This window comes from Neofelis nebulosa, chromosome 4, assembly GCF_028018385.1.
Source record: "Neofelis nebulosa isolate mNeoNeb1 chromosome 4, mNeoNeb1.pri, whole genome shotgun sequence".
NCBI classification, from domain to species: domain Eukaryota; kingdom Metazoa; phylum Chordata; class Mammalia; order Carnivora; family Felidae; genus Neofelis; species Neofelis nebulosa.
Genome location: NC_080785.1, coordinates 144,680,147 through 144,704,517, shown reverse-complemented (window position 1 = coordinate 144,704,517; position 24,371 = coordinate 144,680,147). Strand labels below are relative to the sequence as shown.

General features: G+C 41.4%; 1 protein-coding gene and 1 long non-coding RNA gene across 5 annotated transcripts in view; one reads left to right on the top strand and one right to left on the bottom strand.

Annotated features, from left to right (window-relative positions):
• The window catches only part of DNAH12 (dynein axonemal heavy chain 12), a 214,949-nt gene that overhangs the window by 4,613 nt on the left and 185,965 nt on the right, over positions 1-24,371 (bottom strand). For all 4 annotated transcript variants that reach the window (XM_058726464.1, XM_058726466.1, XM_058726467.1 and 1 more), the window contains 6 exons: positions 23,703-23,843; positions 20,839-20,976; positions 17,158-17,391; positions 16,685-16,873; positions 13,815-13,918; positions 12,012-12,216 (listed from right to left, as the gene is read on the bottom strand). In XM_058726464.1, the coding sequence (XP_058582447.1) occupies positions 12,012-12,216; positions 13,815-13,918; positions 16,685-16,873; positions 17,158-17,391; positions 20,839-20,976; positions 23,703-23,843 (1,011 nt within the window). The remainder of the gene's footprint in view (positions 1-12,011; positions 12,217-13,814; positions 13,919-16,684; positions 16,874-17,157; positions 17,392-20,838; positions 20,977-23,702; positions 23,844-24,371) is intronic.
• LOC131510010 (uncharacterized) lies at positions 928-4,156 on the top strand. Its single transcript, XR_009260848.1, has 2 exons — positions 928-1,504; positions 1,615-4,156. It is a non-coding gene; the product is annotated as an uncharacterized LOC131510010 (long non-coding RNA).

Here is a 24,371-nt window from a genome sequence, read left to right as displayed (position 1 = left end):
AACATGCAACCTACCTTGGCCTTCTACCTCTTTTCCCTTATAGTCACTCTTCTTGGATAATTCAAATTAATTTTAACATTAACCTCAATAACACAAAGTTTGAAAGGTTCAAATCTACAAAGAGCTGAGAGTAAATTATTTGGGGATGTGTGACTTACTCCCACTCAAAAGCAACCATCTTCAGATATCTCATGCAGTATATGACAGTGTTGATTCCAGCTCCTTAAAACTCTGGACTCCCCCCTGCCTCCACGCTTCCTTCAGTTCAGATGTCCATTGTCTTTTTTCTGTATCGATGTGCACGTCTTCTCACTTCTCCCCTCTCTCTGCTCAGTACATCTAGAGTAATGTTTCCAGAGTATACCTCACCATGCATGGTTTGGATTGGATTTAGCATCTTGCATAATTCTTCAGTAATCTGCTACTACTCTACCAAATTGAAGTCTAAGCACCTTAGTCTCCTATTTAACATACTTCATAATCTAGCCCCAAATTGTATTTCCAGCTTGATTCCTTTTTAAAATTTTTATGTTTATTTATTTATTTTGAGACAGAGAGTGTGCACGGAAGTGGGGAGGGGCAGAGAGAGAGGGAGGGAGAGAATCCCAAGCAGGCTCTGCGCTGTGAGTGCAGAGCCTGACGAGGGGCTTGAACTCATGAGCCATGACATCATAACCTGAGCCAAAACCAAGAGTCGGATGCTCAGTTGACTAAGCCATCCAGGCACCACCCCCGCCCCCCAGCTTGATCCCTTAACAGAAGACCATGGGGGAGGGGAAGGGGAAAAAAAAGTTACAGAGAGGGAAGGAGGCAAACTATAAGAGATTCTTAAATACAGAGAACAAACTAAGGGTAGATGGGGGGTGGGGGAGAGGGGAAAGTGGGTGATGGGCAGGGAGGAGGGCACTTGTTGGGATGAGCACTGGGTGTTGTATGGAAAACAATTTGACAAATTATATTAAAAAAAATAAAAATAAACAATTCTTCAAGCATCTTACATTGTAACCAGACTACACTATGTGCTGGTCTTTTCTCTGCATTGGGTGGACATCTGTTGTATTTTCTGCTTGTCTTAAAGTGACACTACTCTTCCATCCTTCTGGAAGAAGAACCTTTCTATACTCTCAACCCAAGCCCTTCTGGTGCAGGAACTCCACTTCCTGGGGTGAGCATGTAATTCCTGCCTGGCCAATGATACCCCCCAGTCATAGTGATTGATACAGGAATGGACATATGACCCAAGCAAAGACAGAGATGTGGAGACTCTTGCTAGGACTTTTGGGGAAAAGCTGCTCAGCTATTTGAAGTTGTGTGGATGTGAGGCCAGAGTTGCTGCTGCTGTTTTGCTACCATCACATGAGAACCTACCTGAGAATGGAGTCAGCCCTCAGAGAAATGGAGCCAGGAAATGAGGTGCAAGAATCCAGGACCAGGGCACTATTTTGCACCCCAGATCACCTCCTTCCTGGAGCCACTTGGCCCCCTGGATTTTTCAATTACTGAGGTAATAAACTTTATTTTTGTATATGTCAAATTTTGCAACAGAATCAATTCTAAATGATACAGTGCCTTTAGTTGCTCAGCTATCTCTAAGTTCTTTTCCTTTTTTTACAGTGTCTGAAACCTCTCATAGTTTAGACCTGGCTCAAATGCTTCTTCATCCAATAAACAAACCCTGCTTTCCTGAGCTAGAAGAACTCTCTCCCTTTGAATTCCCAGAGCATTTTACAAGTTGATCTGCTATGACACATCCCTTACTCTATTATATTCGTGGTTGGTTTGTTTTTTCTTAGATACATAGCTTATCTCCCTGTAGGCTATTGGCAACTTGAAGGCAGGGCTTACGTTGTCATTGCCTTTTTATCTCACAAAGCACAAAACAAGATGTTTTGGACAAAATGGGTCTCAGTTCACATTAGTTGAGAGAACAGATGAATCAATACAATGAACTTTGTCTCTGAGCGAGCAGTGCACTGTGGGAAGAAGCCAGCTTTGCTTCCTGGGAGGAAGAGAACAAACCACTGCTGGAGATGTTGCAATAGTCCAAGCTACCAAATCAAGAAGAGGTAGAGAAAGAGGCGGGGCTTGACAAGGACACAAGCCAGGCAGATCCAGCACTGTGTGCAAGAAAGCTGTAAGAACCCAGAAGGCAAGTGTATAGAAAATTCTCTGGCTCACTCCAGGGCTTCATTTAGCCAAGAATGTCATGAGTGTCTGGGTCAGTGACTTGCACAGAGTTTCTGAATTAGCTACCATTTACTGGATGCTTAGTGCTTGCCAGGCATTGTGCTAAGCACTTGACATGCATCACCTCATTTAGTCCACAAAATAACTCCATGAGTTATTCCTCCCATTTTACAGACAAGGAAGCTGGAGTGCAGAAAGATGAGTACTATCTTGCTCCAAGTCACACAGTCACTAAGTGTCAGATCCAGGATTTAACTGAGAGTATAACCAGTGTGTGAAACGCTTAGAAAAAAAAAATAAAAAGCACAAGAAGGAGAAAAGGGAGATAAAAAGGGTAAATGGTGATAGAGAAATGAGGAAAAGACAGAAACTCCAGATGACTCATTTGCTTAATTAAGAAGCATTAGGAGATGAAGTCAAGACTCCAGGAGAGGGGGAGCCTGGGTGGCTCAGTTGGTTAAGTGTCTGACTTTGGCTCGGGTCATGATCTCACGGTTTGTGGATTCAAGCTCTGCATTGGGTTCTCTGGTGTCAGCACAGAGTGTGCTTCAGATTCTCTGTCCACCACCCCCCCCACCCCCCGCCTCTCCCCTGCTTGTGCTCTGTCTCTCTCAAAAATAAATAAACCTTAAAAAAAAAGAGTCCAGGAGAAAGAAAGGTAAGAGGAAAACTGTATGGCTTCTCTAAGGGTAAGAGGACAATGGGGACAGATCCATTCAGAGGGAGGCATGTGGCGAAGGATGATAAAGGTGCCTGATAATAGAGTGAGGTCTTTCTTACTCATTCGAATGGAATGATTCCAAGGGAAAATCCAGATTTCAGGAAGTAGGGAGTTGGACATGAACTTCACATCAACAACAAAAGGAATTTGTCCTGGAGACTATCCCTGCTGGCACCATGCCAGGACCCCTCTGAAGGAACAAGGTAATGGCTCTTGAATGCCCTTCAGGAAGAAGCAGTATATGGAAAGTGCAAGCAGTTCCAAAAAAAGCTTGGGAAATGAACTGGAGTATAAAAAAAAAAGGAAGACTGTGACAAGGGGAGGATATGATTAACTACAAGGCAAATACCTTTTTTTTCTTTATTTTTTTTTAGTATTTATTTTTGAGAGAGAGAGACAGACAGAGGGTGAGCAGGGGAGGGGCAGAAAGAGAGAGGGAGACACAGAATCCATAGAAGCCTCCAGGTTCTGAGCTGTCAGCACAGAGCCCAACACAGGGCTCGAACTCACAAGCCGTGAGATCATGACCTGAGCCAAAATTGGATGCTTAACCGACTGAGCCACCAGGTGCCCCTAAGGCAAATGCTGTTGATAAGGGATGGGAAGAGGCAGGTCCACACAGGAGGAACTCCGAAGACATGTTGTACATGTGGTCAGGATTTACCTAGTAGACACAGTTTACCTATCAAATTAGCAAAGATAAAAAACAACATATATCTGAGAAACAGGCCCTCTTATTCACTATTGTTGGGGATACAATTAAATAATTTTTCTGGCTGATTAGGTAATATCAAAACCCTAAAATATCAAAAACCCTAAAAATATCCAAATGGAATTGATTACAGCATTAAAAGAATGAAGATCCACTGACCAAACAAATAAGGATTCACTGAACAAGAGGAATTTTTCTAGAAACGCAAGGATGGTTTTCCACTTGGAAATCTAGTGAATAGTTCAATGCAATAATAAGCTAAAGAGGGGGAAAAATCACATCATTAGCAATAAATGCTGAAAAGGCATTTGATAAAGTTCAACAATTTATAATTTTACCAAAGAATAGTCCACTTTTACTGAATTCTTACCACATACCATGGACTGTTACCCTATGAGGTAAAATTAAACATTTTATGGATGAGAAAACCATTATGTGGCAACTCTTCTAGAGCCTGAACACTGACAACCCCAATGTAGACTGTTTCTTTTGTTAAATGTAAAATCTATACAACCAGCTCCTATAAATTAATTTTTTTTTTTTTTTTTTTTTTTTTTTTTTTTTTTAAATTTTTTTTTCAACATTTTTTATTTATTTTTGGGACAGAGAGAGACAGAGCATGAACGGGGGAGGGGCAGAGAGAGAGGGAGACACAGAATCGGAAACAGGCTCCAGGCTCCGAGCCATCGGCCCAGAGCCTGACGCGGGGCTCGAACTCACAGACCGCGAGATCGTGACCTGGCTGAAGTCGGACGCTTAACCGACTGCGCCACCCAGGCGCCCCCTATAAATTAATTTTTAAGAAATAGTTCAAGGGGCGCCTGGGTGGCGCAGTCGGTTAAGCGTCCGACTTCAGCCAGGTCACGATCTCGCGGTCTGTGAGTTCGAGCCCCGCGTCGGGCTCTGGGCCGATGGCTCGGAGCCTGGAGCCTGTTTCCGATTCTGTGTCTCCCTCTCTCTCTGCCCCTCCCCCGTTCATGCTCTGTCTCTCTGTCCCAAAAATAAATAAAAAACGTTGGAAAAAAAAAAAAAATTAAAAAAAAAAAAAAAAGAAAAAAAAAAAAAAAAGAAATAGTTCAAGGTTCCGGAAGATGGCGGCGTAGGAGGACACTGGGCTCACCGCGCGTCCTGCTGATCACTTAGATTCCACCTACACCTGCCTAAAGAACCCAGAAAACCGCCAGAGGATTAGCAGAACGGAGTCTCCGGAGCCAAGCGCAGACGAGAGGCCCACGGAAGAGGGTAGGAAGGGCGGCGAGGCGGTGCGCGCTCCACGGACTGGCGGGAGGGAGCCGGGGCGGAGGGGCGGCTCGCCGGCCAAGCAGAGCCCCCGAGTCGGGCTGGCAAAAGCGGAGGGGCCGGACGGACTGTGTTCCGACAGCAAGCGCGACTTAGCGTCTGGGAGGTCATAAGTTAACAGCTCTGCTCAGAAAGCGGGAAGGCTGGAGGACAAAGGGAGGGAGAGCTGCTGAGCCCCCGGACGGCAGAGCTCAGCTTGTCGGGGAACAAAGGCGCTCGCCAGCGCCATCTCCCCCGCCCATCCCCCAGCCAAAATCCCAAAGAGAACCAGTTCCTGCCAGGGAACTTGCTCGCTCCGCGCAAACACCCAACTCTGTGCTTCTGCGGAGCCAAACCTCCGGCAGCAGATCTGACTCCCTCCCGCTGCCACAGGGCCCCTCCTGAAGTGGATCACCTAAGGAGAAGCGAGCTAAGCCTGCCCCTCCCGCCCCCGTGCACCTTGCCTACCCACCCCAGCTAATACGCCAGCTCCCCAGCACCACAAGCCTGGCAGTGTGCAAGTAGACCAGACGGGCCACACCACCCCACAGTGAATCCCGCCCCTAGGAGAGGGGAAGAGAAGGCACACACCAGTCTGACTGTGGCCCCAGCGGTGGGCTGGGGGCAGACATCAGGTCGGACTGCGGCCCCGCCCACCAACTCCAGTTATACACCACAGCACGGGGGAAGTGCCCTGCGGGTCCTCACCACTCCAGGGACTGTCCAAAATGACCAAACGGAAGAATTCCCCTCAGAAGAATCTCCAGGAAATAACAACAGCTAATGAACTGATCAAAAAGGATTTAAATAATATAACAGAAAGTGAATTTAGAATAATAGTCATAAAATTAATCGCTGGGCTTGAAAACAGTATACAGGACAGCAGAGAATCTCTTGCCACAGAGATCAAGGGACTAAGGAACAGTCACGAGGAGCTGAAAAACGCTTTAAACGAAATGCAAAACAAAATGGAAACCACGACGGCTCGGATTGAAGAGGCAGAGGAGAGAATAGGTGAACTAGAAGATAAAGTTATGGAGAAAGAGGAAGCTGAAAGAAAGAGAGATAAAAAAATCCAGGAGTATGAGGGGAAAATTAGAGAACTAAGTGATACACTAAAAAGAAATAATATACGCATAATTGGTATTCCAGAGGAGGAAGAGAGAGGGAAAGGTGCTGAAGGGGTACTTGAAGAAATTATAGCTGAGAACTTCCCTGAACTGGGGAAGGAAAAAGGCATTGAAATCCAAGAGGCACAGAGAACTCCCTTCAGACGTAACTTGAATCGATCTTCTGCACGACATATCATAGTGAAACTGGCAAAATACAAGGATAAAGAGAAAATTCTGAAAGCAGCAAGGGATAAACATGCCCTCACATATAAAGGGAGACCTATAAGACTCGTGACTGATCTCTCCTTTGAAACTTGGCAGGCCAGAAAGGCTTGGCACGATATCTTCAGTGTGCTAAACAGAAAAAATATGCAGCCGAGAATCCTTTATCCAGCAAGTCTGTCATTTAGAATAGAAGGAGAGATAAAGGTCTTCCCAAACAAACAAAAACTGAAGGAATTTGTCACTACGAAACCAGCCCTACAAGAGATCCTAAGGGGGATCCTGTGAGACAAAGTACCAGAGACATCACTACAAGCATAAAACATACAGACATCACAATGACTCTAAACCCGTATCTTTCTATAATAACACTGAATGTAAATGGATTAAATGCGCCAACCAAAAGACATAGGGTATCAGAATGGATAAAAAAACAAGACCCATCTATTTGCTGTCTACAAGAGACTCATTTGAGATCTGAGGACACCTTTAGATTGAGAGTGAGGGGATGGAGAACTATTTATCATGCTACTGGAAGCCAAAAGAAAGCTGGAGTAGCCATACTTATATCAGACAAACTAGACTTTAAATTAAAGGCTGTAACAAGAGATGAAGAAGGGCATTATATAATAATTACAGGGTCTATCCATCAGGAAGAGCTAACAATTATAAACGTCTATGCGCCAAATACCGAAGCCCCCAGATATATAAAACAGTTACTCATAAACATAAGCAACCTTATTGATAAGAATGTGGTCATTGCAGGGGACTTTAACACACCACTTACAGAAATGGATAGATCATCTAGACACACAGTCAATAAAGAAACAAGGGCCCTGAATGATACATTGGATCAGATGGACTTGACAGATATATTTAGAACTCTGCATCCCAAAGCAACAGAATATACTTTCTTCTCGAGTGCACATGGAACATTCTCCAAGATAGATCATATACTGGGTCACAAAACAGCCCTTCATAAGTTTACAAGAATTGAAATTATACCATGCATACTTTCAGACCACAATGCTATGAAGCTTGAAATCAACCACAGGAAAAAGTCTGGAAAACCTCCAAAAGCATGGAGGTTAAAGAACACCCTACTAACGAATGAGTGGGTCAACCAGGCAATTAGAGAAGAAATTAAAAAATATATGGAAACAAACGAAAATGAAAATACAACAATCCAAACGCTTTGGGACGCAGCGAAGGCAGTCCTGAGAGGAAAATACATTGCAATCCAGGCCTATCTCAAGAAACAAGAAAAATCCCAAATACAAAATCTAACAGCACACCTAAAGGAAATAGAGGCAGAACAGCAAAGGCAGCCTAAACCCAGCAGAAGAAGAGAAATCATAAAGATCAGAGCAGAAATAAACAATATAGAATCTAAAAAAACTGTAGAGCAGATCAACGAAACCAAGAGTTGGTTTTTTGAAAAAATAAACAAAATTGACAAACCTCTAGCCAGGCTTCTCAAAAAGAAAAGGGAGATGACCCAAATAGATAAGATCATGAATGAAAATGGAATTATTACAACCAATCCCTCAGAGATACAAACAATTATCAGGGAATACTATGAAAAATTATATGCCAACAAATTGGACAACCTGGAAGAAATGGACAAATTCCTAAACACCCACACTCTTCCAAAACTCAATCAGGAGGAAATAGAAAGCTTGAACAGACCCATAACCAGCGAAGAAATTGAATCGGTTATCAAAAATCTCCCAACAAATAAGAGTCCAGGACCAGATGGCTTCCCAGGGGAGTTCTACCAGACGTTTAAAGCAGAGATAATACCTATCCTTCTCAAGCTATTCCAAGAAATAGAAAGGGAAGGAAAACTTCCAGACTCATTCTATGAAGCCAGTATTACTTTGATTCCTAAACCAGACAGAGACCCAGTAAAAAAAGAGAACTACAGGCCAATATCCCTGATGAATATGGATGCAAAAATTCTCAATAAGATACTAGCAAATCGAATTCAACAGCATATAAAAAGAATTATTCACCATGATCAAGTGGGATTCATTCCTGGGATGCAGGGCTGGTTCAACATTCGCAAATCGATCAACGTGATACATCACATTAACAAAAAAAAAGAGAAGAACCATATGATCCTGTCAATCGATGCAGAAAAGGCCTTTGACAAAATCCAGCACCCTTTCTTAATAAAAACCCTTGAGAAAGTCGGGATAGAAGGAACATACTTAAAGATCATAAAAGCCATTTATGAAAAGCCCACAGCTAACATCATCCTCAATGGGGAAAAACTGAGAGCTTTTTCCCTGAGATCAGGAACACGACAGGGATGCCCACTCTCACCGCTGCTGTTTAATATAGTGCTGGAAGTTCTAGCATCAGCAATCAGACAACAAAAGGAAATCAAAGGCATCCAAATTGGCAAAGATGAAGTCAAGCTTTCGCTTTTTGCAGATGACATGATATTATACATGGAAAATCCGATAGACTCCACCAAAAGTCTGCTAGAACTGATACATGAATTCAGCAAAGTTGCCGGATACAAAATCAATGTACAGAAATCAGTTGCATTCTTATACACTAACAATGAAGCAACAGAAAGACAAATAAAGAAACTGATCCCATTCACAATTGCACCAAGAAGCATAAAATACCTAGGAATAAATCTAACCAAAGATGTAAAAGATCTGTATGCTGAAAACTATAGAAAGCTTATGCAGGTAATTGAAGAAGATATAAAGAAATGGAAAGACATTCCCTGCTCATGGATTGGAAGAATAAATATTGTCAAAATGTCAATACTACCCAAAGCTATCTACACATTCAATGCAATCCCAATCAAAATTGCACCAGCATTCTTCTCGAAACTAGAACAAGCAATCCTAAAATTCATATGGAACCACAAAAGGCCCCGAATAGCCAAAGTAATTTTGAAGAAGAAGACCAAAGCAGGAGGCATCACAATCCCAGACTTTAGCCTCTACTACAAAGCTGTCATCATCAAGACAGCATGGTATTGGCATAAAAACAGACACATAGACCAATGGAATCGAATAGAAACCCCAGAACTAGACCCACAAACGTATGGCCAACTCATTTTTGACAAAGCAGGAAAGAACATCCAATGGAAAAAAGACAGTCTCTTTAACAAATGGTGCTGGGAGAACTGGACAGCAACATGCAGAAGGTTGAAACTAGACCACTTTCTCACACCATTCACAAAAATAAACTCAAAATGGATAAAGGACCTGAATGTGAGACAGGAAACCATCAAAACCTTAGAGGAGAAAGCAGGAAAAGACCTCTCTGACCTCAGCCGTAGCAATCTCTTACTCGGCACATCCCCAAAGGCAAGGGAACTAAAAGCAAAAGTGAATTACTGGGACCTTATGAAGATAAAAAGCTTCTGCACAGCAAAGGAAACAACCAACAAAACTAAAAGGCAACCAACGGAATGGGAAAAGATATTTGCAAATGACACATCGGACAAAGGGCTAGTATCCAAAATCTATAAAGAGCTCATCAAACTCCACACCCGAAAAACAAATAACCCAGTGAAGAAATGGGCAGAAAACATGAATAGACACTTCTCTAAAGAAGACATCCAGATGGCCAACAGGCACATGAAAAGATGTTCAACGTCGCTCCTCATCAGGGAAATACAAATCAAAACCACACTCAGATACCACCTCACGCCAGTCAGAGTGGCCAAAATGAAGAAATCAGGAGACTATAGATGCTGGAGAGGATGTGGAGAGACGGGAACCCTCTTGCACTGTTGGTGGGAATGCAAATTGGTGCAGCCGCTCTGGAAAGCAGTGTGGAGGTTCCTCAAAAAATTAAAAATAGACCTACCCTATGACCCAGCAATAGCACTGCTAGGAATTTATCCAAGGGATACAGGAGTACTGATGCATAGGGGCACTTGTACCCCAATGTTTATAGCAGCACTCTCAACAATCGCCAAATTATGGAAAGAGCCTAAATGTCCATCAACTGATGAATGGATAAAGAAATTGTGGTTTATATACACAATGGAATACTACGTGGCAATGAGAAAGAATGAAATATGGCCTTTTGTAGCAACGTGGATGGAACTGGAGAGTGTGATGCTAAGTGAAATAAGCCATAGAGAGAAAGACAGATACCATATGGTTTCACTCTTATGTGGATCCTGAGAAACGTAACAGAAACACATGGGGGAGGGGAAGGGAAAAAAAAAAAAAAAGAGGTTAGAGTGGGAGAGAGCCAAAGCATAAGAGACTGTTAAAAACTGAGAACAAACTGAGGGTTGATGGGGGGTGGGAGGGAGGGCAGGGTGGGTGATGGGTATTGAGGAGGGCACCTTTTGGGATGAGCACTGGGTGTTGTATGGAAACCAATTTGACAGTAAATTTCATATATTAAAAAATAAAAAAAATAAAAAAAAAGAAATAGTTCAAAAGAAAAATGGGCCTAGGAAGGAGATGAAGAGGCGATTCATAGGAGAAAATACAAATGGTAAGCACACACACCAAAAGAAACACAAGCTCACCAGTTACCAAAAAAAAAAAAAAAAAAAAAAAGCAAATTGAAATAATAAGATATTCTCAATCTATTCAATTGGTAAAAATTAAAAAGGGGTATATGAGAAAGCTTCTCTCTCCACATCCTCACAAGCACTGGCTATTTTATGATTAGCTTCTACAGTGAAACAAATAAAGCTCTTCTGTAATAAAAAGGCAACTAGGGACACCTGGGTGACTCAGTCGGTTAAGTGTCCAACTCTTGATTTTGGCTCAAGTCATGATCTCACTGTCGGTTGTGAGATCAAGCCCCAAGTCTGGTTCCGTGCTGGGTGTGGAGCCTGCTTGAGATCCGCTCTCTCTCTCTCTCTCTCTCTCTCACTCTGCCCCTCCCCCCCCCAAAAAAAAGAAAAAAAAAAGGCAACTAAACAGGGAAAGGTCATATACCTAATTTGAATTTCCAAAAAGTGTTTTTGGGGCTCTCCCCAACTCTCATAAATATTAACCCACATAAATATTAACCCCACATAAATATTAACCATACAATGGGGGCAACCCAAGGAGCTAAGGAAGAGAAATAGTGCCCTGAACATCCTTTATATGTGTATTTTGGGATGGAGGGTGGAGACTTAAAAGCATTCAATGTTTCCCTGGTTTTATGAGATAAGGGATAAGAAGCATGGATTTTAAGACAGTGGCCAATTATTGGTAAATCCATATCTCAGGCTCTTTTTTGAGATTTACCCCCAGTATTAAAACTACAAGACCAAGTATGTGGTCTCAGAGAACCACAGACTTAGAATCTTTTTTTTTTTTCCATGTTTTGTTTATTTTTGAGAGGGAGAGCATGAGTGGGGGAGGGGCAGAGAGAGAGGGAAAGAGAAAATCCCAAGCAGGCTCTGTGCTGACAGCAGTGAGCCCAATGCAGGGCTTGAACTCATGAACTGTGAGATCATGACCTGAGCTGAAGTCAGACATTCAACCAACTGAGCCACCCAGGTGCCCCAAACTTAGAACATTAAAAAAATATGTCACATTTTACTTGGACTATGTAAAGTAAAATTTTAATTTTCTACTGAGTACTTTGAAATATGTGTAATTTTTAACATTCTAAAATTTTGGTTAGATTACCATGAAACCACTAACCACATTCCATTCAACCCAGAGACACCGAAGTGACCAGAGTGTTTTCTAATCTCTCCCCAGTCAACCAAAAACTAAAATTATACACACACACACACACACACACACACACACACACACACACACACACACACATACTACTTTACCTGTAAAAAGTTCAACCGGGCTAGAAAATCTGTGATGTAACTTCCTAGGGGTTTAAGACTTGGATATGATCGTGCAGCCCATATTTCTGGAACCTTTCCAACAAGCAAACTGCCAGAGAGTGCCTCCAGTGCAGAATCCATTACGACCAAACCCTTAATAGCTTTTTCAAGGTCCTGTAGAGTATTGCGTATAGTTCTAATTAAACTGCAAAGAAAAGAATCACATTATCATTGTACATACGCTGGTAAGTATCAACATACTGTTTTTCCAGAAAAAGAAATCTCACTCATGGCTTTATGGGAGTGTTTCCCTGAATGTACTCACCTCCCTCTTGGTAATGGAAGGTACTTTTAGGTGATACTTGGATGAACCTTTTTTTTAAGTTTATTTATTTTGAAAGAGCGAGAGAGAGCATGAGAGAGGCAGAGAGGGGGAGAGAGAGAATCCTAAGCAGGCTCCGCACTGTCAGTGCAGAGCCCGATGCAGGGTTTGAGCTCACAAACTGTGAGATCATGACTTGAGCCAAAATCAAGAGTTGGATGCTTAACCGACTGAGCCACCCATGCACGCCTGGATGAAACTTTTTCATTTTAATCATTACGTAATACAGAAAATGGTACCAAACAGCATATCAAAATTGTTGTTTTCTGGGTGTTATGGCTTAAGACCAGGCTAATTTAAGCAGAGGATGATTTGGGGGGAAATATTAGGTAAATGATGGTCCAGATGGCATGAAAATATGGAAGAGTTATAAACGTGTAATGCAAAGGCTGACATTTGTGAAATGATGCATTAAAGCATAAAGCATATATTCACTGATATGCTTGCAAAGACTTTGCTTCTCACATAGGCCCAAACTGCTGAGAACACCATAAATATACCTGAAGTAAGGGTTTTAGTCTAGAAGCCTAAGCAACAGGAGATAATATGGTAGTACATATAAACATGTATGGTCTTTAAATAAAAAATACTGAACTAAGGCATCATAGTGTTTTAATATGTTTTGTTTTTAAATGTCAGCAAATCCTGAAACCCAGATAAACTTGAAAACATCTTAGAAAATTCATGACCAAAACAATTTCTCCGTCCCTTAAGCCGTATTGTACTGTAGAAAATTCAGTGAAAAAATTCAAAGGGGCACCTGGATGGCTCAGTCAGTTAAGGGTCTGACTCTTGATTTCAGCCCAGGTCATGATCTCATGGTTCATGAGTTTGAGCCCCATGTTAGGCTCTGTGCTAACAGTGTGGAACCTGCTTGGGATTCTTTTTTCCTCTCTCTCTCTGCCCCTCCCTCACTCTTCCTTTCTCTCTCTCTCCCTCTTTCAAGATACATAAATAAACATTTAAAAAATTCAAAGCAAAAATTTGTTTGCTATCATGGGGTACCTAATCAACCTAGGTTGGACTCAGGAAGAAAAGGGAGGGTGCATGTGTCACATGGTGGAACAATGACAAAAGAGGTAACTACATACAGGCTCAATTAATATTCATTTGGTCCTGAGTTCCTGAGGAGACTAGTAAAGGATGGATGAAAAATTATGATGAATGAATATTTTCACATAAATTTCACAAAAATAAATTCACATGTAAGTAAAAATAGATCTCATTTCCATCATCATTTTTGCATTCTAAAAAATACCCTCGCTTCTGTGGCGGAAGATGATACAACTTTAAAGAGTAGGAGTGGATCCTAAGGAAATGGCAGGTTTGGATAATTTTTTCTTAAAATTTTAATGTGTGTCTTTTTTTTTTATCAACTTGGGTTGGTTGTCTTCTGAACCCACAAGGGTAGAGATCCTTACTTGTTAAATCTTTCCATTTCTTGTACTAACACAGTATTCATGCTCTCTTCATAGCTCACAGGATACTTCAATAGTGCTGTTTCAATGTTGAAATCATTCGGTAGCTAAGAGAATGGATTTGGAAGGTCACATATTACACTCAGAATGGATAATTCACTTCATTCAGCTGTCCTATCACTAATAGCTAACACGAGGCAGTTACTGTGGGCTGAGCTGTAGCTGCTTCCCATACATTATCTCATTTCACCTTTACCTTACACTCTCAGGTGGCCATTATCATCTCCATTATACAGATGAGGATATTCAAGTACAGTTAACCCTTGAACAGTGCAGGTTAGGGCACCGACTCCACACCCCCCCCCCCCCCCATATAGTCAAAACTCCATGTATAAATTCAACTCTCCAAAAACTTGTTTTTTAATGTTTTTATTTTTGAGACAGAGACAGATCGCAAGCGGGAGAGGAACAGAGAGCGGGAGACACAGAATCCAAAGCAGGCTCCAGGCTCTGAGCTGTCAGCACAGAACCTGATGCGGGGCTCAAACTCACAGACTGTGAGATCATGACCTGAGCTGAAGTTGGACACTCAACCAACTGAGCCACACAGGCACCCCCAAAAACTTTTTTTAATTAAAAAAATTCTTTTTGATATTTGTTTATTTTTGAGAGAGAGACACACAGACAGAGCATGAGCAGGAAAGGGGCACAGAGAGAGGGAGACACAGAATCCGAAGCATGCTCCAGGCTCTGAGGTGTCAGCCCAGAGCCTGGCGTGGGACTTGAACCCATGGACTGTGAGATCATGACCTGAGCTGAAGTTGGACACCCAACCGACTGAGCCACCCAGGTGCCCCTCCAAAAACTTAGTTACTAATAACCTACTATTGACTGGAAGCCTTATCACTAACATAAACAGTCAACACATATTTTGTATGTCATATGTATTCTATACTGTATTCTTGCAATAAAGGAAGCTTGAAAGAAAATATTAAGAACATCTTAAAGAAGGGAAGAAACATATTACTGTGCTGTATTTATAAAAATAAATTCATATGTAAGTGTATCTGTGCAGTTCAAACCTGTGTTGTTCAAGGGTCAACTGTACAGAGAGGTTAAATAACTGCCCAAGGGCACACAGCCAAAAGGTGATTTGTTTAAACCCACAGGTCTCTCTAACTGTAAAGCCCATGCTCTTTACTATAGGCTATGGCACTTTGCAGAAGATACAGATTTCTGAAAAGCCATGTGATTTCTTTTGTAAGCCAAATCTCATTTTCCACTGATAGAACAGATTTTCCATTTCATAACTGTTTTAGGGTTATGTTTTAGGGTTATTTTCAATCAGTTATTAAGTGGCTCCAAATAGCTTAGCTTACCCCACTTTCAAATAATTAATGTGTGACTGTAGCGGGGTTCCAGGTTATAGAGAAAGAAGACTATCAAGTGTCTGATTTCTATGAGGCACCTCAGAGATGCTTGAGAAGTGAAGGGGACTTTGGGACTGATAACCAAGTCTTAAGACACTGGAAGTCACACTCCTAAAAGGCAAAGAAGTTTCCCAATCAGGGAAGTTCTGAACAAAGAACTGAGCTGCCCAGAGTGTCTGTAGATGATGGTCCCTGAGCGGTGCAAAAGACTTACAATAATGTAAGTCACACTAGCTGCTGTCATTCAAGGACCCTTGATGCCAAATAAGTCCAAAATGCCACTGTTAGGTAACTTCCTGTTAGGGACCTTGTGAGAGCCACCATTCTGCAAGGGCCAGAACCACCATTCCCCATCCCCTGAGATAAACTGCAGAACCAGTAAGGGACCATGGGGGAGAGAGGCAAAGAGCAGAAGCAGCAGTCCAGGGGACAGAGTGGGAGGAGGCTGGCTGGCTTTCACCCAAGGGTTACAGCAGGGCAGCTCCCCTCTTTCTCCAGTGGCTGCAGCAACATGTCCCGCGAGGAGGCTCTCCTTAAGGGGGAGGTGGGGTGTGCTGTCCATGGGTCTTCGAGACAGATGGACTATGGGTCAGGCTCTGCTCTGTCAGAATACTTGACACTGAAATATGGGGACAATTATAGTATTTACCCCAGAGGGGAATCGTGAAGATCTGCACATGCGATCATAATCCTTCTAAAGTTCCCTTTATAGTTCCTTATGGAATTTAAGACACAGAAAAAAGGTGACAGGAAAGAGTATCATCCCACTCTACCTAGTAGGCTAAGTACTTCGAGCTATATTATGAAGGAAAAAAAAGGTGTAGTTGCTAATTTAGTGCTAATCTTACCTCCCTGTACCCCCTCACTCCCTAAGATACAGATTAAAAACTGTTCACCCCTTGAACCAGCAAATTCAGACCATTTCCTCCAGTTTTTAAAAAGTAGGTCTATTCATTATCTTTGGAAACAATAATAAGTCATATGTTCATTCGCTCATCCACAACTATAGTTGCTAAGAACTTACTATGTGCCATCATGCAAATCATTTTAAATTCATGTTTTGTTTTTGTTTTAGAGAGCGTATGTGCACACATGAGCAGGGGAGGAGCAGAGGGAGAGACAGAGAGAATCCTAAGCAGGCTCCATGCACCACATGGGGCTCGATCCCACAACCCTGGGATCATCACCTTAGCCAAAATCGAGAGTCGGATGCTCAACTGAGTGAGCCACCCAGGCACCCCAAATTCATGATCTTTTAAATGTTCACAAGAACCTTATACAGTTGGTACTATAATCACCACTTTACAGATTTGGGAACTAATCCTCACAAAGGCAAAGTATCCCACTCAAGATCCTAATGCTGTTCAACCGGAGTGCTCAGATTGCCATTTCAGGACCACTTTAATTTACATTATAAGCATCAGATTCTAAACTAAACATCACCTTGTTGAGAATATCTTCAGTAATTTCTAATAGAATCTGGTCAGTACATCCTGAGGATCTGGTCTGTTTGAAGCCTCCCTGGGTGAGAAGCAAGGACTCAAAGAGGACTTTGGTTTGATGCAGATCTTTGGAGATATCAACATTTTCATGTAATCCAAATATCTCAGGGTGTTGAGTAAATGGAAGTTTCTACCAGAAAACAGATGAAGAAAGAAGCATCACATTTTCACCAGATACATTAATTGAAAAGGTAAACACATGCAGCCCCCAAAGGGTTAAAAATCAACTACACATTAATCCACGAGACATCAAACTCTCCCAATTTTCAGTAATTTCTAGGAACAAAAGATACTGAAAGTTGATTGAAAACCATACTACTTGGCTAGCCCTCTATATTACAGGGGAACATTTCATTATTTGCTTTTAGAAAAATCACACTTAGGTCTAACCCCATTTTCAGTGACATCAGTTACCTTAATGAATTCAATGTACTCATCGTAGGAGCCTTTGGGAGGTGCAAAATAGTTTCCACTGGGAGAAAACTTGTAATGAGGGTTTTCAATTATTTGTGGATTATAAAAGTCAGCCAGCATGGTTAAGAGGAGACGTCTGTCCCAATCATCTGTCACTCTTCCTCCATAGTTACATTCCCCAGTCAGGTAGGAGATGGCTTCAAATGGAATTGTGTTGTACTCATTTATAAATAACTGAAACAGAAAAAATGAAGTGAGAAAAACCTTAAAGTCTTTCACGTCATTTCCATTTTAAGATGAAATTAAATGTCAAGATGCATAGAGGTGGGGTTGAAAGAATTATCACCATGAGTTACCTTTGGATGGCTGGGATTGTTCATGTTTATTTTAAATTACTTTGCTTATCTGCATCTTCCAATTTGGGGGGGGGGGCAGGGTGGGAAATAAACATGTATTGCTTCTGTGATAAGAAAACTGTTTAACAAAAAAAGATGACATGAAAATTACCAAGTCTTTTTCATATGGATTTGGGTAATTTGCCCTTGTTTTAGGGTATTGGTTGTTAATTGGGGGCAATTTTGTCCCCAAGGGGACATTTGGCAATATCTGGGGACATTTTACATCTGTGGTTGGAGGTGTTACTGCCATCTAGTGGGCAGAAACTTGAGACGCTGCTAAACAGTGCACAGGACAGCTGCCCACAGTAAGGAGCTATCTGACCCCAAATGCCAAAAGCACCAAGGCCGAGAACCAGGTGCCTGGTTTTGGACACTGTTTGCAATGTGATAAAAACAAAGAAATTCCAAACTTTAGTGCCAAAGCCTGTTTCACACAACATGACACCATTTACAATAGTAATAAAAACTGGAACACCTGGCTGTCTCAGTCAGAAAAGCATCTGACTCTTGATCTCGGGGTTGTGAGTTTGAGCCCCAGTTGGGTATAGAGATTACTTAAATAAATAAAACTTTAAAAAGTAATAAAAACTACTATTTGCATAGCTTTTATATTGTCTTGTTCATCTCCCAATAACCCTGTAAAGTAGGAAACTGAGTCTGGGAAATGTGAAGTGATATGAAGGCCTGAATTTATTTCTCCTTTACATTTTCCCACACACAGGAACTTTGGTATTATATGTATTGGGATGGTATAAGTTACTGGATGGGACCTTTTTCTTGCCCCTGAAAATTACCTAATAGTGCAGGAATTATAGCAGAAATGGTACACAGTTAAGAAAAAATATCTCTAAATTATCCAGAGCCAACTTAAAAGAAGATATCAATCTTTTTTGGAGACTTCCATGTTTTCAGGAGGAAGAGAAGTATCAAGAGATATGAATAGGAGACAGACAGAGGGAAAGTACAATTTGGGGGGGGGGGGCGCGTGGTGAAGAAGTTATTTGTGAAAGAGGAGAGTTTCTCCCTTTCTTCTCTTTGGGAGAAAGAAAGGTGTGTTTAACTGGGTTTCCCTCCTTCCCCAAAACTAAAGGAAGAAACCACAAGAGAAATTCATGTTAAATTCATGGCAAATGCAAGATGTAGAGAACAACTCATTCCTTGGTTGTCTATCAACTTAGCCATCAGTTTCATTGATTAACCTTTTTGGAAGCAAGCAGTATTTTGCTGGTATGACTAGGTAAAGATGGTTTAAAGACTGCCCCCTCTCAAGTACCCTGTTCTTGAAGATATAAAAGATAGATTTAATCTATGCCTTCCAGCTCCAGTGTTGGGACCAGAAAGGTTGATGACACCAGAGGCTGCAGGCAGGGGCCTGGCCAGAAGGGGGAGAATTCTCAGTTGACTGGTTTTCTGCAGTAGAATGGTTTTAGCAAGACAATCTCCAAGCTTGCGCTCTATCTACTAAATTATTTTTAAAAAACAAACAAACCCAGTATTTAGAATCAATGTCATTTTATCATGTAATCGTGATTCTATAAGCACTAATTTCATCAGTTGTTCGGGGATTTTCAAATTGATACGTTTGTTCTAGTTAAGGTTTCTGCCTTGTGTAAAAGAAAAAAGAGGGGCACCTGGGTGGCTCAGTTGGTTGAGCATCTGATTTCATCTCAGGTCATGTTCTCATGGTTCATGAGTTTGAGCCCCACATCGGGCTCACTGCTGTTAGTGCAGAAACTGCTTCAGATCCTTTGTCCCCCTCTCTCTCTGCCCCTCTCCAACTCATGCTCGCTTTCTCTCTCAAAAATGAATAAACATTTATTTAAAAAAAGGAAGAGTTGATAAAATATCAGCAATTTCTATAAAAATTATTTGTTATGCTATAAATATGATTAAATATTCATACCCTTACAAAACCCCACCTAAGTAAAACCTAATAGCATCAAGTGGGTTTTATCAACACTTCCGGTTTCCCTTTACGAGGCTCCATGTCACAAAGGCTCTTGTCACAGCAAAGAAGCAGAAATATATTAATACTCTGGTTGTCCATCTGGATTACTATATTTAGTAAAATATGACAGAAATAATGGGAAAAGTATTGGGGTTGGAGAGACTGGAGTTCAAATCCTACCTCAATGGGCAAACTCATTTCTTAGCTTTGGTTTTCTCAAAAATAGGGATAATACCAACCTTACAGGGGTGCTGTGAGGAAGAAAATTAATATAAGTAATGTGCCTAGTTCTAAGTCTGAGTCAGTAGGCATTTACAGCAGTTTTTTTTTTTTGCCGGGAGGGGTCCAGGGGCTGCTGACTATCAGAATAGATCACATTGTGAGTCTACAGAAACTGGAAAACCCTGCCACTCACTTTTCCAGCCTCTTTTATTTATTTTTTAAATGTTTATTTGTTTTTGAGAGTGTGAGCAGGGGAGGGACAGACACAGAATCTGATGCAGGCTCCAGGCTCTGAGTGGTCAGCACAGAGCCTGATGCAGGGCTTGAACTCACAGACCGCAAGATCATGACCTGAACCGAAGTCAGATGCTTAACCAACTGAGCCACCCAGGCACCCATTCCAGCCTCTTTCAGAGTTAAAGGTTAGGCCTGCAAGTTAGACGTTGAACTGGGGTTTAGAGGTCGAAAAAGCAGGAACAGCAAAGAATCTTTTTTTGATGACATCAGAGGGCCTGGAGTAGACCAGAGTCTGTGCAGCAGCTCTCTGAGCAGTGGTGTCTAACATTCAACCAGGGTTGAGGAGCTGCTATTACCAAGACATGGTGTGAATCTGGATATGAGTCTGGATGCCTGGGGTGGCCAGCCATCTTGGTGATTCTATGATCTACCCAAATATTCTTTTCATAAATTCCTTTTCTACTTAGAGCTAAATTGTAGCTTTGACTGAGCAGAGGAAGAGAGTAGAGAATAATAAGGACCTATAGAAAGCCAACACTTATGGAAGGCACTGCAGAAAGACAGAAAGAACCAAGGTCCTTGATGGCAACACTTGCTGAATCAACCAACTCCAGAGCCTGTCCTTCCTCTGTACCTCTTTATTATGTGAGATGATAAGTTCCATTATGTCTTAAGCCAGTTCGAATCAGGTTTTCTGTTACTTGCAGCGGCAGAAATCCATAGAGATAGTGCTTCATAAACCATAGTTATAATTTTTACTACTATCTCCCACCTACTAGTGATGTTGGGAGGAGTAAGTTTATCTAAGCAAAGGGAATTGCCTAGGGCCTGACACACAGTGATCCTCCAGCAATGTTAATTCCTTTCTAATTTTACCTGTAGTTGTTGAATACTGATGCGTAAATCAGATTCATTAAATCCATATGGAATATTCCAACCAAGAGGACCAAATTTCTTTCTCTCTTGCACAAGGGCATGAAAAAAACAAACTCCAAACAGCAACTTCTCCCATGCCTTTAGTATAAAAATTATGCAACAAGAGAAAATTTTGATCAGATTTCCATTAGTAAAATGAGGGGAATCAACAGTATTTTTCATTATATGAGTCTATGATCATATATTTCTGCAAACTTCTATTTAAAAACAATGCATACTATAAAAACTATTAATCTTATGACTCAAAACCTCCAAAGCTAGACAAACTGCAATATTAAACTTGATTAAAATGCAAAAGTTCTACCATTTGCCAAAGTAGTAGCTACTAATACTTTGGTATTGTTCATAGATATTTACAACTTCAGTAGCTCAATGTTATCCTGTAGCCTCACTGGCATATGCTCACTACAAGTGAGCGAACATAGTCATTATGATAGGAATAAACCCGAATACATAGTTCCTGATTCTATGACTTTCCATGTGGAGGTCACTTTTGAAACCCTTGTTTATGCTCTCCTGGCGTCTTCATATGTGTTGGTGCTCTGGAGGATGGCCATCCACCTCTATGAAGACCCCCTCCCCCACCGCCCCAAGTAAATTTCAAGTATGCTACCTTGATGGTTTAAGTTAGATCATTTCAAACATAGCTCCAAATGCAGTAAAAATCCTTCCAACTACCTTCATATGATGCAGTAGTAGAAATTATTTTTATAATATTAAAGTACAAGCACAGGGGCACCTGGGTAGCTTAGTTGTATAAGCATCAGACTTCTGCTCAGGTCAAGATCTCGTGATCTGCGGTCAGTGGGTTTGAGCCTGACATCGGGCTGTGTGCTGACCCCTCAGAGCCTGGAAGACTGCTTTGGATTCTGTGTCTCCCTCTCTCCGCCCCTACCCTGCTTATGCTCTCTCTCTCTCTCAAAATAATAAACATTAAAATTAAAAAAAAAAAAATACAAGTACACCATGGCATTACTGAATAACTATATTCCTGAAATGTACATAAATTAAAGCATATTTTAAATAATACTGAAAGAAAACTGTGGTAAAAGTTTTTTTTTAATGTTTATTTATTTTTGAGAGAGAGAGAGAGAGAGAGAGAGAGAATGCAAACAGGGCAGAGGCAGAGAGAGAGGGAGACATAGAATCCAAAGTAGGCTCCAGGCTCTGAGCTGTCAGTACAGAGCCCAATGTGGGGCCTCAAACTCACAGACCGTGAGATCATGACCTGAACTGAAGATAGACGCTTAACTGACTGAGCCACCCAGGTGCCCCTGTGGTGAAACATTTAATAGGGGAAACCTTTTGGCAATGAGAGCAATAACCTAATTTATGTGTATTTCCCACATATTTTCACACAATGGAGTTTTTCTTAAGGAAGTCATAATCCCTCCACACTTTTGGTCTGTGCTTATGGGCCAGAAACGGTCCTGTGGTATGAGAGAAATCTTCGGATTTCTTGCAGGAGCTCAAACCCTAGATGGGGATCAGACATCATACCACCGTTTCCATTTTATTAAGCTCTTTTCCTAGCTAAAACACCAAATATCCTCCTTTTCTCCCAGACTTTCAAATAAATTTATTGCTCAGAACTAGGGGCATGCAGAAGGTATGAAGCAGAGAGAAACTAGCTGGCTTACAAAGAATTCAATTCTTTATTTTCAATTCTATTATTTTTCTAGCTCAAATAGGCCAGTGTGATAAATGGCATGTTGGGGTGAGGGCAGGGAATCAATTTTCCTTAGTATTGACGTTTCCTTCCATGTGCAGAGACCTCAGTGTAACACTTCTGGATTTTCCCCATCCTTGCATTAATCACTGCAAGAGAAGGGACCTATCTGGTTGATAAATTTGGGAAAAGTTAACCAGATATGCTTTGCTCAGCTTTTCCCTCTTCGTCTTAGAAGTGAGCTTCCCTTGGGGAAGAAAATGTTCCTCTGTTCTCACTGAGGGTGGATAAGTCTGTTTAATTCTATTCAGTGATGCCCCATTTGTTCACAGGTGTCTACTACATCTTCCAACCTAGTCTATATCAGTAACTAAGGTTAAAATTTGGTTCCCTTGAGGTGCCTGGTGGCTCAGTCGGTTAAGCGTCCAACTCTTGATTTCGGCTCAGGTCAAGATCTCACGGTTGGTAGGACTGGGCCCCACTTGGGATTCTCTCTCTCTCCCTCTCTCTCTGCCTCTCCCCCACTAACGTGCATGCACATGCTTTTTCTCTCTCTCTCTCACTCTCAAAATAAACTTAAAAAAAATTGTTCCCTTATGTTTATACTTTTTCCTGTTTCTTAGTGGTTAAGAATGAAAAAAAAAGGTTGATATTTATTTACTAGGACTCCTAAGTCTCCAATACCATGTGCAAATTACATGAGCACACTGGAAAGCATTATTAATATGTCAAAACAGTATCACTAGAATTTAAGTTCCATGATGGCAGATTTGTGGGGAGGTGTTTTATTTTATTCTCACTGCTTTATATCTAGTACCTGGGAAAGCACCTAACACACATTTTGTGGAAAGAAAGAATAAATGATATGAAAATAGATTGCTACTCTTGGGTCTTAAACTCATTATTGGATTTTGGTGTACTAACTAAGATATGTTCATTCAGTCAACAAGCATTTATTTAAATGTCTACTCTGTGGGAAGCAGAGCACAAACTGCTGGGAAGAAAATGATGAACAAGATAGGTACAATATCAGTCTTCTCAGAAAATGCCAAAGCTTAACATTATTAAAGATTTATATTACCATATTTTCTCACTTTAAAAACACATTTGAAAAGCTCCAGAAGCTGAACATTACCAGTTCCTTTCCCTGGCATCCACTGAAAAACTGAGAATCAGAAACAGGATCAGTGAGATATGATTGGAGGAGATTTAGCCGAAGACCTGTGGGAGGCTCATTAGTCATTTTTACTCCATTCTGTAGGATGGTTACTGGGAACTAAAGACAGAATAAACAGAGCATTACACAAGATAAGCAGCTTGAATCCCCCAAATTCAAACACTAGTTGGTTAAAAGTGCGTATGAAAGAGGACTCCAGAAATATATATTTTTAAATTTATTTATTTATTTTGAGAGAGAAAGAGGTGGGGGAGGGAGGGGCAGGCAGAGGGAGAGACAGAGTCCCAAGCAGGCTCTGTGCTGACAGCACAGAGCCTGATGCAGGGCTCCATCTCACGAACTATGAGATCATGACCAGAGCTGTAATCAAGAGTCAGATGCTTAACCACCTGTGCCACCCAGGCGTCCCACTCTAGAAATATTTTTTAAGACCTCTTAAGGTTAAGCATTTAAGGCTTGATTAAGACACACAACGTTGGGTGCCTGGGTGACTCAGTCGGTTGAGCGACCAACTTCAGCTCAGGTCATGATCTCGCTGTCTATGAGTTCAAGCCCCACGTTGGGCTCTGTGCTGACAGCTCAGAGCCTGGAGTCTGCTTCAGATTCTGTGTTTCCCACTTACCCTGC